The 20050-nt window shown below is 42.6% G+C and overlaps 2 protein-coding genes across 3 annotated transcripts in view; one reads left to right on the top strand and one right to left on the bottom strand.

The window, feature by feature from the left end:
- Positions 1–20050, top strand: part of tex2l (testis expressed 2, like) — a 70691-nt gene that overhangs the window by 18378 nt on the left and 32263 nt on the right. For both annotated transcript variants that reach the window (XM_086016317.1, XM_086016318.1), the window contains exons 3-4: positions 13452–13502; positions 18602–19440. The gene's annotated coding sequence lies outside the window, so the exon portion shown is untranslated. The remainder of the gene's footprint in view (positions 1–13451; positions 13503–18601; positions 19441–20050) is intronic.
- On the bottom strand, positions 578–19316 carry LOC147129156 (heparan sulfate glucosamine 3-O-sulfotransferase 6). The gene is made up of 2 exons (XM_086016325.1): positions 18616–19316; positions 578–2141 (listed from the first exon to the last, which is right to left on the bottom strand). Exons 1-2 carry the CDS (start codon positions 19071–19073, stop codon positions 1514–1516), a joined length of 1086 nt encoding a protein of 361 aa, XP_085872451.1. The 5' UTR covers positions 19074–19316; the 3' UTR covers positions 578–1513.

Raw genomic sequence — 20050 nt, 5'->3', positions numbered from 1 at the left:
ACTTATTGATCCACCACATCGTCTCCCTGCGGTGGAGGTCCTGGCACGACTGAGGTTCCAATCTTGATACGCGTTTGTGTGTGTGTAGGTGTGTGTGTGTGTGTGCGTGGGGGGGGGTGTGCAGCTAACGCAACACGACTCCATTAACCAGTCTGTGGGTGTTGGTCTGCAGTTTATGATGAGCAGGCTTACAGGTCAACAGGTCAAGGGAAGGGAGAAAGGGTTGAAGATGTCAAAGATCGCCAACCCCCTCCGCCCCCCCCCCCCCCCCCCCCTTAAGGTATCCAATCAGCTCACTGATTTTATTGCTGAGACATCAGAAAGGCCCCTGCCCAATGTTAGCCTTTTAAAATTTTTAGATACACTCTTTTTTTTTTTTAAATCGTATTTTTTTTTTTTTTATCCATTTTTGGTCGCTGTTTTTTTTTTTTTTTCTCATTAGCTTACTATTTTTTTCAGTGTGGTTCTAAAACTTCTAAAATGAGACTATGAATAGAATAATAATAGTTAATATAGGAAAAAAGTGGCCGTACATGAGATGAGAATATAAAGCCCATGTGAAAAATAACACAACACATTTAAGAAGAAACATTTTAGTCATAATTTCAGCAGAATTCCAAATACAAAAGCCTCAGGAAAAACATTTCAACAATATCTTGTCATCTTATAAATTACGATCTCTGAAATAGACTGTACAGTTGAATGCGAGTCTGGTTTGCGGCGGTTCCGCACGAAAAGTTTCAAATTAGAGAGACTCTTACAACATAAACGACACTTAGCAAAGTGCTCGTTTGCTCCTCTTACCACCGCATCTTCCCGTCCTTTCATCTTTTAAATTGAAAGGACAGGACAGGAAATAGGTTTGCATGGGAAGGAAATATAAATGCCTCTTATTGCATATACGAGGGGTGTCAGAACATTTCCAGGACCGACAAAAGATATATTTCAAATCCCAACGACACGTTTTGCCCTTCAAAGTAATCCATCTGCCACAAGCCTTCGTGCACTCCTTGAAGGATTCTCCGGGATCCTCCACACCGTTGTCATTAGGGACATGTCCATATAGTCTACTTGTTCAAAGCAGATCCCTTTGGTGACTCTTGATCTTGGGTAGGAAAAAAAAAAAAAAAACCCACAAGGCCAGGTCGGGTGAGTTGGTTGCTCCAGTATGGCGATGTTCTGCTTGGTCAGGAACTGTCAGGTGCTCAGGGCATTATAAGCAAGCATGTTGGTGAAGCAGGTTGATTGTATGGGCCACAGTGAAGGGGAAAACTCATAGTTTGTAGTTTAGATTTGAAATATATCTTTTGTGGCACCGGTTCTGTAAGTTTTCCGACACACCTCGTACTATATCATAATCTGATCATAGCACTTGAGCTAAACTGAAAAAGGCTGACCACACAAAACGGAGCATATATTTATCTTGCATTTTTAAAGCTAAAGAAACAATTGCAATGCAGGTTTTGCACAGTAAAAACTTTGGTGATGTCTCTCGCCACTGTCAACTTTGGTGTTAATCCGTGTCATCCCAGCCAAAGTTTTGACCCGTCATTTGATAGAATTTGAGGTTAAAAGGTCTGTAAAAGTCTCTGAGTCGGAGCAGGACGTCTGAGGGGATCTGCGGGTGGGGCCTGCCCTTTGACTTCCCCAGGCAGCGCGGCCTGCTGCTCCCCTCTGGTTTCTTCAGGCAGGGGAAGCCTTTGGTCTGGTTGAAGTAGAAATGCTTGTCTGTCACCACACGCTTCAGTCCCAGGAAATCCTGGACGCGACCCATCTCGCCCGCCGGGTCGCTCACCAGCCGCTCGCCGCTGACGAACAGGAAGCTGGAAAGCGGGAAGTAGCGCAGCCAGTTCTCCAGGTGCTTGGCGTAGATACCGATACGCACCGCGCTCCACGAGGTGTCAATGAGGCCCGTGGTGGCGTTGCGGAAGGCCAAGTTCTTGAAGGACGGGAGGCCCGGTGACTTGGACACGGTTTGAGTGTAGTCGGAAACGGCGCGGGTCACCGGGTCCCGTACCACCACGATTAGCTTGGTGTGGCGGCTCATGGCGAAGACGCGGCGAGGGGCTTCCTTTGTGATAAAGTAACTGGGCGTCTTCTCCATGGTGATCTGACCATCCAGTGTACGGGGCATCAGATTCCTGAGAAGAGAGGGAAAAAAAAATGCAATGAATAAGAATGTTTCCATAAGCACATGAACCAAAAAAAAAAAAAAAAAAAGTAATCTCATTAGGTGAGACTCATAAACCTCGGATGCCTTGTGGGCTCCTTGATTGTTGTGCTTGGCTATTAGTGGACTTAATGTGTGATTATGCCTTCTGACAATGATGGAGTGGCCATATCAGCGCCAACTGTGAGGGGAGCCTGCAAACGGCTACTGTCGGAAACCACAAGACGACTCATTTCCTTGCATCCTGCTCTTAAACTGACTCACATTTGTACCAGAATGGCTGTCAAAAACCGCTGTTGTTGTAGTCTCGCGGCACTAACATTTGAATTCCACTTTGCGGGTTAAAAGCTGTTTGTTGTTGTCGGCTTTCTGACTTATGGTGAGGCAGGAGTCAATTATTTTTCTTTTCGAATAATTCCCGGGCCCACAGATGCAGGGTTGAAGTCCCGCAGTCACCAAAAAGTCTCCAGACAGAATGGGATTCATTAGGAAGTGACTGATCCCCAAGATAAGATAAATGCTGCAGTCCCTTTTGCACACAAAAAAACCTACATGAAACTCTATGATTAAATACCCAACTACAATTTGAAATTCCGCTTGCATTTTCAGAAAAAATGCGTCACTGAAGTCGCACAAACCCAACATGACTCTCGCTGGACATGTTTGCAGACCTTCCAGAGGAAGTAGCGGCCCTAACTAGAGCTGTTAAGCCACGAATGTGAGAAGTGGGGGAGAAAATATTGTACTGTGGTCAATTTCTTTTTAAACCTGTGTGACGATTCAGAACATTAAATGGTGAGCTTGTGATGCGCCACCGGGGATTTGCTCCCTGTGGAAAAACAAGAACAAACGTTGGGGCTCACCTCTTCAAAGCCGCAAAGTAAAAATGTTATTTTCTAGTCCCCCCTGTCAGTCTTGGTCCCTTAGAACTGTCAGCACTTTCTAACACCCCACCGAATCACATTCCCATAAAGTGTTTTACATTTTCTGAAAATCGAGAGGTCCCAGGTTCGAATCTCTGTTGGGGCCCTTCGGTGCGGAGTTTGCATGTTCTCGAGTTCTATTAACATGACTTTAAAAATGCCTCTGCAAGGTTTTATGATGTTTTATTTCTTTCATTTTTTATTATTTTTTTTGCACTCAGCAGCTGCTCACTTTTATTAAACGCCGTCAGTGAGATATTCATTCATGATCCATGTTTATTTTTGCTTGCAGTTTACGGTGATGAAGAACGGCACCGCGAAATACCGATTTGTAACATTTCCTTTGCTTTATTTAATGACAGGAGAGGTACACAATATTAAAAACATCACTCAGTGCACATCACTGCGATACACTTCAATGTAAAAAGGTAGCCTTGGCTTTTATAGCTTGGGAACATACCTCCACCTTTTTTGGTTCTGGAAAGGGAGTGGAATAAGTGGCCCCATGTGGCACATTAGAGTAGATACCTACTGTTTTCCCGACAGTGTTTAACTGTCTCCTACTTTAATACGTCTCTGGCAATGGCATTATCTTTTTAAAAGCTTTTCTTTTCTGTGACAAAGCTCATACATGTGACTATGCAGGTGTTCCTCCCTTTGTGGCAAGTGAATGTATTTTACCAATGAATAAGAATAACTGGCCCAAAAAAAATGTTGAATTCTTGTCAAGATTTGTGGTGCCTACGGTTTCTGAGGTTATCCGAGGATAATCTCGCCCAGCGCCATGTGTTCTCATTAAATCGTGGCTATTGCTTTTGGCTCTGCGCTTATTGTTGGAGTCCGTTCTTGAGTATTTAACGTTTTCAGCGTGTTGACATATTTCTTGATTCATCGCTCGTATAAATTGATGACTCAAGTTCAGAGGCCATATTTTCCTTAAAAAAAGATGGGAACGGCGTGCCAAAAGCGGATTGTATAAAACAAGGGAAATGGGAGGGAATGGAATCAGGAAAAAAAACCTGATTGGGCTCCTATATCTCATGCTAGTGTTGTGGTAAAAAAAAAATACGGAATGTCATAACCCCCATTGTGAGCAGCATCCTGCCAACTTTCCTCGTGCAAAGGGAGACACAAAAGGGGGATTTTTGAAACATCTCAGAGACATCTTAGTGGGGACTGAGAAAGCTCTCTCGGGTTATCCCAGCAAAGCCCCCCCCCCCCCCCCCCATATTTACTGTAGATGGCTTGAGCTTTGCGGTCGGTGTCTAAGTGAAAGGCTTCTAGCGCTCTGAGCTTTGATGGAGATGACTCTCAGTTGTTTGATGTTATATCTGAGCGACACCAAACGCACGACTTAAGACGATTTGTATTCCATGGGCTGGGGCTAGACAAAATCAGACAGCATTTAGGCAAAAACCCACAAGGAGAAAAGTTTGAAAAAAAAAACAGTTTCGAAACCAGCTTGTATGAAAAAGAATGAGGATGTATTTCAAGGAGCACTTGAAGCCAAAGCGTGAGCAGCAGCCTCTCACTCTGAGGCCACTTTAGTGAAACTGTGGTTCACAGATTTATTTCAGGCACGGCGTGACGTGAGTGATGATATAGAATCTGGATCCAAGGAACGGTTAACAACACTTTTTGGGAGGAAACTCCAACCGAGGAGCCTCTTTCTATTTTTTTACCTTGTCTCCTTGTCTTTTTTTTTTTTTCCACTGTTGTAGTACATTTAATTTCAAGCGGCCCCATCTACTTTTAACACTTTCTCCGTTGAACCTCTTCAGCCCCTCGAGACTTTGGAATTTTCGTGTATAAAAATGTCCGGTAATCTGCCTTTTAGTCAGACGGTCTCCAACTCCCTGTGATCCTGAACAGGCGTAGTGGTTTAGAAAATGGATGGCTTTGTTTTGGGAAATTTTCAAAATTTTTCATTGGCCCCACATTTAGTCCTACTTTTTCTTTATTTTATATATATATTATATATTGCTACCAAACGGATGGATAAATATTAATAATATGAACTTTAGTTAGCAATAATAAACATGGAAAATATTGACAATTGCTTGGACTGTATTGCACGTTTTGTTAGAGGTGGAAAATCCTCCGAGGGAATTGGAACTGCTGGGCGCCGCTCGTGTTGTAAACAGTACAAGAACTGTCTCTTAGCAAACATCCCATGTTGCCTTGCTGGAAAAAAAAAGCTTGCTTACAGTTGCCTGCCCTCAAGTAGATCTGAAAGCAACCACTGGCCTGCAATCACGGAGGAAGCCCACACAGCGTTTGAGCGTCAGAAGAATGTGGGGTGGCGGTTAGCAACAAATACACGATAGAGGCAGAGCAAAGACAGACAACTGGCAGGAAAGGAAGGAAAGGAATCAAAACAGAAGTCACTCACTAGACCGGAGCGACTTTTCATCTTGTCAAGATTTTTTTTGTTTTGTTTAGTTTTTTTAATCAAGGTTTAGATTTTTTTGCATTTTTTTTTTTTATGTGAGGAGGATCAGGCAAAGATGAAACAATTTCCCTAAAACTTAGGGAAGCAGGAAGTTACTTTTCCCTTTGTGTTAGCATATGGCACTCACTTACTATGCAGATTATCTGGACATACACACATGTTGACGCGCACCCAATCCATGTGTGTGGTCTTCACTTTTATTAGAGCCCATTTACAGGGCAGCGGGCTAGCAGGTTGCTGTTTATGACTCGGATATGAACACATGTGAGCGAGGTATGTTGTTGTTGCTAATATGCAGCTGCCCCAATTGCATTTCCAGGAATAAAATTGCCTGTGCATTTAAAGGTTTCCTAATTGCAACGGATAAAATGGATTATCCTTTTTTTGCCATTATTTCCAATGGGGGAAAAAAAAATGACCAACATCCCAGAACAGATCGTGGTCAAAACCAGTGGTTCCACTTTATAGAACTATGCATACAAGTATAAAGACGCTGGTATTTTTTTCCCCCCGCTACCTTGGCATCATTTACTGCTTTGTTCCCATCTTCGGGCACACACATTTTAATGATGTTTGTACGCAACATACAAAAACGCAACACAAGCACACGCAACGATCTGCACATGCAGTCCACAGGATGGATTCACATCTGGGAGTAATGAAGTTCAGACCCACACAATGTGCGCGCGTGCGTGCGTGTGAGAGCTATTTGGGGGAGATGAAGGAAGTGTTCCTGACTTGGGAAGTTTTTCTCCCCTCCTGACGTTTCAATGCCCTGAAAGCTGTCAACTGTGGCGACACAGCCTGGCCAGTGGCCAGACCCTCGGACCCTCTTTATCCCCTTTACCCTGCTCCGCAATGAAAAATGGACTCCGCCGGCCTGGATTTCAGAGTCTGATGTTAGTGATTCTGAGGGCCAAACCACAGGGTATAATCACTGAGGATCATTTAATGCAAGTTGTCATCATGTGCAGTTTTCTTTCTGACACATGCATGCCCTCCTTCTTCTTCTTTTTCCTTGACTTTATAGAACTGGTTCCGTTTTTTTTTTTTTTCAGGACCCAAGACTTCATCCATTCTTCCGATGGAGTATACCGGATATGTGCAAAAATATCGACGTCCTTAAACCACTTAAGCCTGCGCGTGTTCAAAGATGTGAGAGACGTTTGTCATTACTGAGGGCAAATACAGGCCTGAAGAACTCCTGTGGGCTGATTTGAAGTAAGCAGAAACTATAAGAACTTAAACCGAAGAAGGCTTGGCCGGGTAATATGTCCTTTCAGTCGACCTCAATTTGACTTCTTTTTTTTTTTTTGGCGTGTGTCTTTTGATTTTGGTTCCAAACATCAGCATGCAAGCAGAGAAATCCCGAGGGAAAGTGAACAACAATATAATCCGGATTACGCCGTGCATGTGTGTGGTACACAATTCCGCACACCTAAGGTTACTATTGGCAGACGCTACCATGTAGTGAAAAGTATTTTTGCTGCGGAGGTTTTGCTTCTCTGGGGTAGGTCGGTTGGAAAAGAGCGGAAAAATGTGTGTAGCTGAGGGGAAAACTAGACAAGTACAAGGCCTGGAAGCCACAAGTGAGTGAGTGCTGGTCAGTCAGGGTCCTCAGAGAAACCACAACAACCTGAAAGCTGCAGGAAGTCACCCTTTGTATTCACTTGGCTACACGTTTTTAACTTGAATCTGTTTGATACTAGGCTGCAAACAACTTGGCAACTTATCTGCAGCCGTCGTATTATAGAGTGCGATTTTGGCGGTGTGTTAACAAGACAATGAAACGATGACAGCAAAGTCAAAACAAGTTAAATTGACTGCAAAACCTGGAGTTGGCGATGTCGTTCAGTAAAGAAACACAACACTCATGTAAACGCCTGCATTCACATATTCGAGTATTCAGATTTTGGGGTAAGCTTTCCATCGTTTATTTGCTGAAAAAAAATCACATCCTTTTTTTTTTTTTTTTTTTTTTTTTTTTACATTTTTTTAAGCATCTTTTGGCATCTTGATGCCAAGGAAAAACTATGGAGTGAGTTGAGGAGCTTCATTTAGACAAAAGTAGTAATGCGCCACCATCTTGTGGCATCTATAGGCAATGACTGATAATTCTGAAGATAATTCTATGTTTTGCTTTGAATGTTTTAAAGCACTTTGAGTTGCATTTTTATGTATGAAAAGTGCTATATAAATAAAATGTGATTGATGACAAAGGCTTTTAGGGGGGATCAATTAATTGTGGATTTTCGTTATTGGGGGCAGGGTTCTTGCTTTGCGCTCCGTTTACAAAAAAAAATGTGAAATGTACTGTTTACATTGCATGAAAAAAATCGGATAGATGTCCCATATAGGCAAACAAATCGGAATTGCCCTGCAGTGTGCAGTGTGGTCTCTGTATGAACAAAGAGGACAGACTTGATATGGATTTTTTGAGGCAGATGTTGATCCCATTTTTTGCAAGAATAAAATTCTGATAAACCAATTCATTGTCTGATTAATTTAAAAATATATAGGGCATAAAACACTTTTTTATTCCCTTACACGTCAACAATAAAGGTATGAGTTACAGGCAATGCATTTGACTTTACAATATTCGTCCTTTAGTATTAAACTTTACAACAAAAAAATGTTTTTTTCTTTTTTGGGGGGGCATTTTTTGGGGTGGGGAATGTATGAATGTCATTATCTTTGTCTTATTCTGTAACATGTTAATGTGTAAAAAATAATAAAATCTGCAGAAATTGATTGAATTTTTTTGTTGTTGTTGCCAATTGTAAAGAGGCTAATTAAAGCCAATTAAAGAAACACTGTGTCGAATCAATTTCCGTCCTTATAGCGAAAGGAGGAGGTGAGTATGCCGTCAAGCAATTCAGGACATTTGTATTTCTTTTGTGTGCCAGGGTTGCTCCCATCCTCCTCAAAGTTGCTTAGTGCCAGTAAAAATGATTCAGACCCCTCCAGGGCATGACAAAAGTCCCATTCGACTACTTGTAAGTCAACGTTTCATCAAAAGAGTTCGAATTTTATTCGGTCGAATTCTTGCCCAGAGCTGCTTTAAATCGGCTGGCCGTGCCCTAATTTAGACCAATAACCACCCCTATTTAATAGTGGCAAAGTAAGGCTGATGTTTTTTATCTACTAGCTACAAGTACAGTACTATCATCCCTGACACCTTGTATCTCAAATCTTGTGCTTTCAACTGCTGAAAGCTGATATATCCCATTTTATTTGCAAAAGTATTTTCCACCGTCAGAATCATGTTCGCTCTTGTGATTATCTGCACACCCCCAGATTGTTTTCACCTGTTTCGCATTACTTTTCCCGTTGTATTTAGGCCGGCATGATGGCTCGTCTCTGTGCCAGCTTGCCTGTTCCTCTTTGCTGGTCGCATTCCTGCAGACTTTTTCTGTTTCCTGTTCTCGCCGGCGTAATTGCCTGCCTTGGTAAACATTTTTAGTTTTGTTAGGACACCCCAAGTTTTGGAATTGTCTGTCTGAATTCTCGACTTAGATTACGCTTCTTGTTTTTTTCTACTCTGCACAACTGTGGACCTTTAACGTCATCCAGTTAAGTCAGTAGCGCCCTGCATGAATGACTATGCACTAAAGGCGGTGATTGACTGTATAATTACACTACTGGAAGTCCATACGAGCAAGTTTATGTGCATTAGCATGTATGCGCGTCACCACTGATTGCCCGGCTTATCGAATGGGAAAATCTACAGCCGTGTTCACATGTGGCCCACTTGTCTGGCTTTATCTCCAAGCTAGTCGGGGACCCCGGGGCCCCGCCCTGCCTTCGGTGCGCTCTCCTAAACACAGGATGGATGCGCTGAAGATGGGGTGGAGAGATGAGCAAATTACAGATTCTCGTTACTTCCTGACCCCACTGATGTCATAGCGTCCTCGCCACAGTACCATAATTGGGCTGTTGAAATGGAAATGTGTGGTGTACTCTGATATCCCTGTGGATAGGAGTCCTGCGGAGTATACACAAATACATATTTCATCCTTAAGCGAAGGCATTTTTTTTTTTTTTTGGAAACGGGTGTGGTTTTAAAGCATCTGTCACATTGCTCGCCAATATTAGATTGATTATGCTTGCATACCCTTTACTTAATACGACAGGATTTGTGTCACCAAGGCACGTCCGTGTCTTCCAGTAAACATAATTAGTACGTGTTCCGGGACAGGGTTAAACACACAACCTTGACAAAGCAGACGGAAGAGGACAGGACAGCCTTATAAGGATGTGACCGTTTGCATCCCCGAGCGCTTAAAAACGCCATCCTGTACTTCATGGCGATGAGAATTTTATGACCAGTTTTAGGCTACCACTGTCTTTGTTGGATTAATGATATTTTTTACTGGAGTTGTCATACACTTATCCATCCTGCTTGTAGTGGCTGAGCTGGAGCCTGAATTCCTGCTCCCTTAGGGATCACCTGCTACTAAATACCAACTCGCCCCTCAAGAAACAAAAAGGTAAAGCAATGTCGTAGGACTTTTGCGCAGCTAAAGTAAGCGGCGTGTAGTTTTCAATAATAGTTCAAAATGTAACCTACTTTTTCACCGCACACTGGCAAGAGAAGAAGAAAACAAATCCTCGAATAAAACTGGTCCTGTAAATGAGCATACACACGAGACCAGTACACATACAAACCTCAGACAAACTTTATAATCGACTCAGTGTGAAATTGGCTGGCAAGTCCCCAGGAACCGGCCAATAAGAGCGCTCGATACTGTCTGATCCCGACAAGTCACTTCCGAGCAGTTTCCGCCTGCTGCTCCTTGTGTTTTGTTTTTTTTTTCTTTTGAAAGGAAATCACAGCCAGCTTGTAGAACTGGAAACAGCGTTTCAGTCAATTGCTATTAGTATATCACAGTACAGTCTGCTTGAAGCCACGTTTACACTATGTCCCCCTCAACCACGGCAGCCCCGTTTCAGACCATTGTGTACAAAACAAGATTTCTTGAAACAATGTGGGGGGGGGGGACAGGATGATCAAAGGTGCTTGCCGTGGACGCCCGGCGAAAAATCTGCTACGGCACTGACACTGCAAACGAGAAACCTAGTTGCCTTAAACCGGGGTGAACGCAACAAAACCTGACAGTATGTAATAGGGCATATCACAACTTTGGTCCGTTTTCCGACAAATTTCCCGTGAGATTGTGCTGTTATTTGGAATGAAGCGAGGCAGTAACTGGATCTGGTTATTTCCCATCTCTGTGTCTTGTTCTGCGTGTTGTCAGTGTTGAGCACAGGCTCTCTCCCCGGCATAATTAATCTCATTTCCTCTCAAAATGAGCGCCAGCATCACTGACAGTTTAGCTCTTTCTTCACCGTGTGTTTACGTCAGAGAGACAGGAGGCGCTCAGAAAGAGTTTTCGCACCGACAGATACGGCGGAGGTGTGTTTTACAGCAAACACTTTTCAGGATGAAGGCTGGTTTTCATGGGCGCTGAGCGAACTCGACATCCTTCCTTCTCACCCTTCTTTCCATGGTAGTCAGACATTAAACAGAGGTGGAGACCACTGACGGCTGCGCACAATCAATAATTACCTTTTGACGTAAACAGAGGGTCTGACAAAACCCAAAAGCGGCAACTTTGAAGCGAATGGAAACTTTTTAGTGCATTTTCAAGTCTTTTCAATGCATTACCTGCAATGGTTAACATAAGGCAAGTGGAGCGCAAAAAGGCGTCGGCAGTCTGAGAACCATTTCAAAAACAAAGTTGTTGCTCAGGCTTGATCCCAACACTGTTACCACATAATTAAAATTGGGAGGATTGCATTCCATCGCCGCATGATTGAAATAAATTATAGATGTTATAGGTGATGGATTTAAACTCATAATTAACATTTTCTGGCTCATTGTTTTGCATATTTTCTCTTTGCAAACTAACGTGAAATTAAAGCCACAAGGAGCGATAATTAAGCCGTCGCACTTTTCATTGTATTTGAATCCTGCAGTGTTGCCGATAGTGGTTGCCGTGGTGTGTGACTCAGAGCTGGTGAGGAGTTTAAACAATATTTTGCATAAAAGTGTCACCTTTCAGGGGGGAAGGGATGATATTTGTTTTTGTTTAGGTTCCATGTCAGGATGATGTTTTTCTTGCAAAGATGCAAAGACCAGGCATGCATATTGCAGCCGTATCGAGAGAGATTTTACCCTTCTGACAAATGAATCGCCTTTTTGTTGACCACATTTTGCAAGCGTGTGCAACCTGGTCAAGTCCCTCTTACAATAGAACCCGATGTTGTCAGTGGTTAAGCTAAAGCCGATAAGTATGAGAAAAGTAAAGTCCCATCTTTCACACAAGAGTATCCCTGACAAATTGAAACGCCGAGGTCAGAAATAGATGGAAGCAACGCCATTGAAAACTCAGCGTTAGTTATAAACAGACTGTAATTGTGACTCAATGCCGCTCGCAGTGATCCTAACATACTTCTCACCGGTGCCAACCGTCTGACTCCATTATTACTGACGGGATGCGAAAGGTTGTGTCAAAATACTGACGATTGACGACGCGGCCTTTCTTCATCCCCGGGTGGAATCTAAACGTCCCACACCACTTTATCTTGTCATGCTTGATTATACCTTCCAGTTTTTCCCCAGCTTCGTTTGTATCATCGGCCAATCTAATGATATACTCGAAAAGGAGCTGTATTTAAAACATTCTGACTCCCTTTAAATTGACGCAGTCTTAAGAATTGTGGCTGGGTCACGAATAACATTCACAACAAATGCGCAAATGTCACACTTGATCCTTTCCGGAAAAGTGCGGCCATTTATTTTAGTGTGCGGTTCTTGATCGTAAGTCATATAATCTGGCGGCATTAGCAGCGAATTACAATACAACTGCTTTTGAAAGCTACGACGGGGACTGTCAGTGCGGTATTTGTTTAACGACATGTTTATTTTGTTGTAATTGTGGCTATTATTTTTACGCCGGTCGGCTTGACGAGAGAAGCGCGAGCTCTCAGTGTGCAGCAGCGCGAGCGCTAAACCACGGCGCCCTCCAGTAACAATAACCATATTGTTTGATTAGTACCTCTCTAATGGCGTCAATCAAAATTGAGCGTTACAATCTTTGAATGTTTGTTACGGCTCTTCTACATCCTGCAGGTGTTCCCCTTTTTTTTTTTTTTTTTTTTTTTTTTTTTGTCCGCCGAGCGCATTTTTTTTTTTCCCTGCACGTGCACGTAGCATTGATTGCTTCTGACATGCATCCTGCTAAAAGTATTTCCTTTAAGCATTGATGCAGCTTAAAAAGCATTGAGACACCACCCTCCCCTACCCCTCACCTTCCATCTGCGGCACAAAGCCTTCTTTCTTGCAGTTCAACGTATACATTGCTCTTTTTTTTTTTTTTTTTTTTTTTCCACTTCGTGAAAAGCTAAAAAAAAAAAAAAAAGGATGCACAGGCCAAGGAGGAATTCAAGCAAAGATTCCCTGGTGATTGCTTGAAATTTCACTGACAGGAAATAAAACCTGGGCATTCCTGGCTAAGTAGCGCATCGTGCTCCCTGCTGAATTACGCAACGTAGCTTCCTTAAAGCGACTCGACAAGAAATACGGGGGCAGAAGATGAGTCGATAAGCAGACAGATTTAGAGACGGTGACCTAACAGGAAAGAGAATTTGCCCAATGGCTTTAAATCGCACGGTTTGAGTAGCCATAAATCCACTCCGGCGACACCCCCGACCTTGAGGTGTAAATGTCAGCGGTGGAGAGGTGTAACAGCGCCTTGTCAACAAGATTGAATATTCAGAAGTTAATGCATTTTCTTCTGTAATGGCGTGATAAAGACGGAGAGGGGAGAGATCGATAGAATGGGCACTTATCGCTCGTCAATAACGGCAAAATGACAAATATTTACCCGTGTGATATTTACAGCGCCGAGAAGAAGAGGCGACAGCGTTGCTGGGGTGTGCGAACGGGCTTCAGGTAAGAATCGGTACGTCGCTCTCACACACACACGCGAACCTTTTCACTCTCCATCAGGAAAACCACAGAATCACTTCCAGTCGATGGCAAATCCGAGGCTTTTCCACATATAAGCGTTTGTTCTAAAACAATTTGCCAAATGCTTCCTTTAAGGATGTCCATGTGTTTTAGTTGGTTAGCAGCAGAGCGCGGGAGCCAAGGCTCTCTCATTGGCGCTCAAGGAAGCAGACAGCACTTTGAAAGTGGAGAGAATCAACATTTAAGTGATACTTTCCAGCTCGCCTTCACATGGTTTTTGTTGGCCCGGCGCGCTTTAGAGTCTGCTTCAAATTGATATGGGAGTCGCTGCGTACTTAGCGTGCGATTATGCTAAACGAATAATAACACATGAGATCTGGACGTCATGTGCGGTGAAACAAAGGATAGCGGTGCAATGAGTTGCAAGGCTTGGGAGAGGAGAAGAAATGCAAGATGGGAGCAAGTTTGATTTTGAAAAAGTGCCAAAGTTGAAATTAGAAGAGAAGGAGAAAATGGCCGGCGATAGTAGGGAAAGACTCTGACATAAAATGTCAAAGGTCTCCTTTTTATCCCTTTCCCTTCACTTCCTTTCAGTTAGCTTCTCCTTTTTCATTTCTTTTCCCTCCAAAAGCGAAATGGAAAGAAAGGATGGCCACGGAAGTAAAAGAAAGGTAACAAATCACGAGAAAAGCTGGACAAAAGCCACGAGAACTTTCAAACACCACACAGGTAGGCCGAGACGCAAACCCCCAAACTGTGAGGCAGACGTGCAAAACAACAATCAACAATCCGGTGAGTGAAAGCTCAATTAAGGGAGGCGAGATAAAACATATATCATTATGGCAGACTCAAGTCAAAACTGCGTCAGTATAATACAAATGCCATCATTGTGCGGTACAAGGTGAAGGGTCGGGGGAGGGGCGAGCGACTAATGCTGCAAAAGGTCTTGTTTGACGGCGGCCGGGGGGGTGTGGGGGGGCTCCTAATCCCTGTCGTCCCCCGTGCATGTCCATGAGCTGTCCGTGTTAATGCCCGACCTGTCATTACACGGGTCCAATTCGCACAGTGTTGAAGCGTGCTGTCAGCGGATTAGAAAGCGCGCTAAAGCACCCCTTTCGTCACGAGAGCGGCGGGGGGTTGGGCGGGGGGGGGGGGGGGGACAAATAATGAGCTGAATAAAAGACTACAAGGGACGGGCATTTTGACATCAGCTGAAAGCCGTAAAAGGAACATTTAAAGGGCTTGTTGCATTTAACCCGTTCTGGGGCTTATTCGCCATCATAAAACCTTATCCGTGACTGCAAGTGTTTCATCTTAAGTGCTTATAAAAGACTTTGGCATAAAAATGACAAATTAAAGGTTCAAATCAGCGTTTGTGATAGACAGCAGTTTGATGACTATCACAATGTCACGTTTGCAGCGAGCCAACGTTGAGCTAAAAACTTCCTCTGACTTCTCCATTGCAGCACTGAAAGGCAATCTGGCACGGCGGCGAGGGAGAATTTACGATGTCGACGGCTTTACCATAAATCTGACTTTTGCGCTTCTCTAAATTTTCTTAGCTGTGCGTCTGGCACAAAATCTAAGAGGGAAATTTATAACATTATGCGAGAGTTATGGATCCGTGGCGTATATGAACTATGAAGGCATATTCAGTCGGTTAGCTGAACTTATGATCGCTAAAAGAAGAAGTGGCTTTTGTAAAGTTACATTCGGTCCAACTGCAGAATGAATCATTTCAATTTGAGATCAGAACTGCTTTTCGGTCAGAGGGTGTTATTATATTCAAATCATGTACGTACCTTCAACAAATCGAACAACAACCTGCTGGTCGTGAAGCTAATTATAAATGACTTCAAGGCAATGGGCCATTGTAATGTGACAAAATAACAGAAAGACTAGACATGCATTGCAGGAAATTGCCATGACGACAACAACAACACATACTGTATTTTCTTTCCCAGTGCAAAGGGCTCTCTTGCAAATGAATTAGAATTCAAGGATGGCACAAGACTACTCAACAGCAAACCGACGCTCAATGCGATAATTCATTTTGTTCCTTTTTTTTTTTTTTCAAGAAAAAATCAACTCACTCAAAATGTTGTTTGTCCTGCAAAAATTGACAATCTGCAAAAAATTATTAAGCCTACTCACGTTGTAGTATAGGGCAGTATAAGATCCAGTGTAAGTGCAATCAAGCCATGTCTGCTATCTAGTGGAGAAGGGAGGTATTACAACTTAAAATTACAGTTGATGTACAGTATTCGTAGTTGGGCAATCGTGAATTCGCATATCCTCCGATTGAAAAAAAACAACATTTTTACATGTATTTTTTCTTTTTTCCCAGAGTTTTTTGTTCCACATTAACCCTCATGTAAAACCTACATTGAATGTGTATCAGCATTTCTGAAGAATTTTTTAGGGTCGTAAAAAGTAAATGTTTAATTTTTAACATTTTTAAAAAAAAATCCAAATCTAAAAAAAACAGTTGCCCATCCCCGATCTATCCCATTGGGTTTTTACCTCTATGGTCAGATACAATAATCAAATAAATTGTAAAATATCATTGACAGAAGTACATTCACAAAATGTATTTTGTATACGCGGCACAGACAACATCCCGTATTATTAAATCTTCATGTACAATATAGTCAATTAACAGCAGCCAGACTCCATTTACTAGCCCACAAATGAAGTCCTCACACTATTCAATGCTCTCATCACAAATGCATTAGACGAGCATCTCCTCCTTTTTATTACACCGCTGTTCTGAAACGCGCTAAAAACCAAAACAAACCAACCCTTGTGCACACACACGCTTTCATCTACTTTTCCATCTGAGCCTCACCCTGACCTGATCATTACACAGCTGTATTGATCCATTCTTCTCACTTGTTTCTTTTAGACCCCCCCCTCCGTCCATCCAACCCCACCCCCCCCCACCCCCACCCCCACCCCCTTCTCCATCTTCAAATATAATACCCAAGCCCCATTCTCCATCCATTGCGCCTCTTTTACATATCAGGTTCAATTCAGTTCACATTTTTTCATGTGTCCCTTCCAAGCCAAAATGATATCAGCGCTATTATGCATTTCACACCGGTTGAGTGAAGAGCATCAGCACATCGGCGCCGCGCACAACGACCCCATCCTCCCTCCTCTGTGATCACACCAGCCTTGGTGATGAAGGCCAGCCCCGGGGGACCAACACAGACACTTTGGGAAGCAGCGTGTCAGCTCAATAAACAGCAATTCATTGGCAGGGGACTCGATACGCCGCCGTCCTCGGGAGCTCTTAGCCGTGTCATATCGCTGAGTGTCGAGAGCGACGCGTTAGTCCGTGTCTGTGCAAAAACATGATTACGTATCAGCAGACCCGTTTGGAAATCATCAGAGCTCAATACGGACTTATTTGCGCTATTAAGTGAATTCACGGAAAGCCGTGGCTGAATTAGATGCCCCTGAATCAGCCGAGCAGACTGATGATGACACATTTTCCTTCATGCGACAAAATTAAAATATTGGCGCTTTTTTTTTTTTTGCATGACCTCTATTCTTTTTTTTAACTGTTTAATTCTGCTATGACATTATGATCAAATTAGATTGTCCTGATATTATTACATTATCAATGAAGTCATATATTGGTATGACATCAGGATTAAGGATCTAGTCGCTCCCCCGAGGTAACATCACCACTTGGGATTAATTATTGGTCTCCAACAGTATGTAGCTTTTCCATGTCCCAAATAGTAGTATTTTTACGCAACGCTGCCATTTTTGGTCAAGCAAAACACAACCGGTTAGCCATGTCTGCATTTCATTGGACAAAAATGAGTCCCAAGCACCTTAAAAACAAAAAAAAAGTGTGCATGTGTGAACTAAAAAGCAATAGGGTGTAAAAACTTTATACATGCAATACACAGTATACATTATTGTAAGTTGACCGCCATATATGCATTTAATGGGTCAAAAATAGCACGTTAACTTTTATTCAATACATTTGTTCTCAAATGCAATAATTGAGATCAATATTATTGATGTTGTTGCTTTCACTAGATTCTTTAATCTATTGGGAACCATTCCAGTGACGCTCATTGCACACTAAAGGTACAATGATCCACACCAGTGATTCTCATTGTGTGATAAACGAGTGGCCTCCCTCTAGTGGTGTGCAAAAGGATCACTGCCTGCTTGTATTTAACTATTGTTTTATGTACATTTGCATTGAGGTATTCGTTTAAAAAAAAAAGATTCATTTATACATTTTATTGCAATACAGTTTAAAAAACATTTTATGAATAAAAGCTGTCTTGTTTTTTGAGGAACACTTAGGCCTCCTATGCTACTGTAATCTATTGTTGGTCATGATAGTGGTACTTTGATAGCCAGGATTTGTAAGGATTTGTATTCTGGCTACAGGTGACTCAAAACACAACCACAATGTTTTGTAAAATGTACTTTGTAAGTCAACGTGTGCACACATTATACTGTAGTGGTTTATATTTTGAGTGGTCACAGATTCAAATGCAAGTAGAAGAGATTGAGAAAGAGAGAGAGGGGGGATTTTTTTCTCACCCCGTGAGGGAAAATAAATTATTCAAGCAGCAATAAGACCCAACCAACAAAGTAAATACAAATCTAAGCAATAAATATGTACATATGTAAATTATTGTAAGTTCACAATATTATCCATATATGCATTTAATAGGTCAAAAATCACTCTTGATAATAAACAAAAACAACCCCAAAAAGTGTACATCTACTGTCTTTTTTCCTAATGAAATATGTGTTGGGTTAAAAATAACACAATTTTGGGTAAAACAATGGACTGATTCACTACTTGGGTCAATTTGACCCACCTTCTTGCGGGTTATTTTATATTTTTTTACAAAACTACCAATTTTTGGCGTTGTATTCTGCAAAAACAACCCAGAATGTTGGGTCAAATTGGCCCAAATAGTAAATCGGTCCTTTTTTTTTTTTTTTTACCCCAAAATTGTGTTATATTTAACCCGACTGTTTTTACAGTTGCTGAGTCGCATACGACTTCTGACTCCGATTCAGTTTGCGTCTGCTTCTAGATTTGGTGTCTTACCTGTACCAGTCCAGCCCTTTATCATAGAAGCGGTCAAAGAAGTGAGGCTCGGCTCCGACTGCCCTCACGTCCGGATGGATGCGCAAGAACTCCAGGAGAGCCCTGGTTCCTCCCTTCTTCACCCCGATGATGATGGCCTGAGGAAACTTTTTGCTGCCGAAGTTATTCGCGATGGAGATGGTGTTATTAATTGTGCCGTGCGCAACGTCCGACAGCTGGTCCCGGGCAAAGGACTCGCCGGCTTGCTTTGGTGATATCTCTTGTGCGTCGTTTTGGACATTTTTGTCCTTGTGGTGAGTCTGTTGGTCATAGACGGGTCTGGGCAAGGACTCGCAGAATCCGTTCAGGCAGTAAAAGAGGTAAACGAAGAGGATGATCATGGTCAAGAAGACTGGCAGCTTGGATTGCACCTTGAGGTGTCCGAAGTTGAACGCAGCTCTCCATTTACTACATCCCATGAGTCTTCATAGTTATGTTTTGTTTTTTTAAAAGGCACGTTGTGAAAGACGAAAGAAGACGAGGTCCCATCGGAGCGTGAGCAAGTGGTGCCAAAGTTGCGCAGCGTGCGTCCAAACGCGCCCCATCGCCCTGTTTCCTCTTTAGGAAAGATCACCTCAAGACAACCCGAGTCCCCACAAGGAGGATTTTAAGCTCTGTGTGTCCAGCACGAATCCTCTTGTGCTGCTATCGTGTCTCTGTGGGGAAACATTCATCAGCGCATCCCGAGTGACTGCCATTGCCACGCCCTCGCCATAAAAAGACACGCCCCTCCGTCGTCAGTCGCCAAAATAATTAGCCTCCTGACGTTAAGCGAAGTCCTCAAAGGTCAGTGTTTTGCAAGCAATTTGAACTGAAATGTCGTTAGCTGGGTGACGGGAAACACAATGACGTAGGACGACTGTATTTCTCCAGTTAATAATCACATCTAGAAGCACGTGCGCGCTCGCAAAGCTGTATTATCTATTTGTCCGATTTATGTGGCCTCTTAGTGGCCACCTGACATGACACATGTAACCTTTGCACTGCTGCCATTCTGGGACAAACAGGTGCCACTAGTTTTAGCTCCTTTCTCCCGATATCTGTGCGAGCGTGCAACCTGCAGTGGTCCAGACCACTGTATAGCTTTCTCTCTGCTTTCTCTTTCGTGCAAACTGCAAAAAAATAAGTGGGATCTTAAAAGACACCAGAAGTGGTCCAATTTGGAGAATTTCCAGTAAAGATGTACCTCCAAAGTCAAACGAAATGCAAAGATCAAACCATCCCGGGGGAAATCAAAGTTTTGTGCGCAGAAGCCACATTTGAGTTTTAAAATTGATGAAGTAATACAAAAAAAGTTCAAATGTGTATTACAATATGCAAAATGATCTAGTTTTACACATAGAATTCTTCATTTTCATGTTTTTGAACTGTTTATAATTAATGTAATCAGAATTAG

Source organism: Filicampus tigris, chromosome 19, assembly GCF_054856515.1.
Source record: "Filicampus tigris isolate MCC_2025a chromosome 19, RoL_Ftig_1.0, whole genome shotgun sequence".
In the NCBI taxonomy this organism is placed as follows: Eukaryota; Metazoa; Chordata; class Actinopteri; order Syngnathiformes; family Syngnathidae; genus Filicampus; species Filicampus tigris.
Note: the sequence above shows the minus strand (reverse complement) of the source record. Positions and strands in the feature narration are given on the sequence as shown.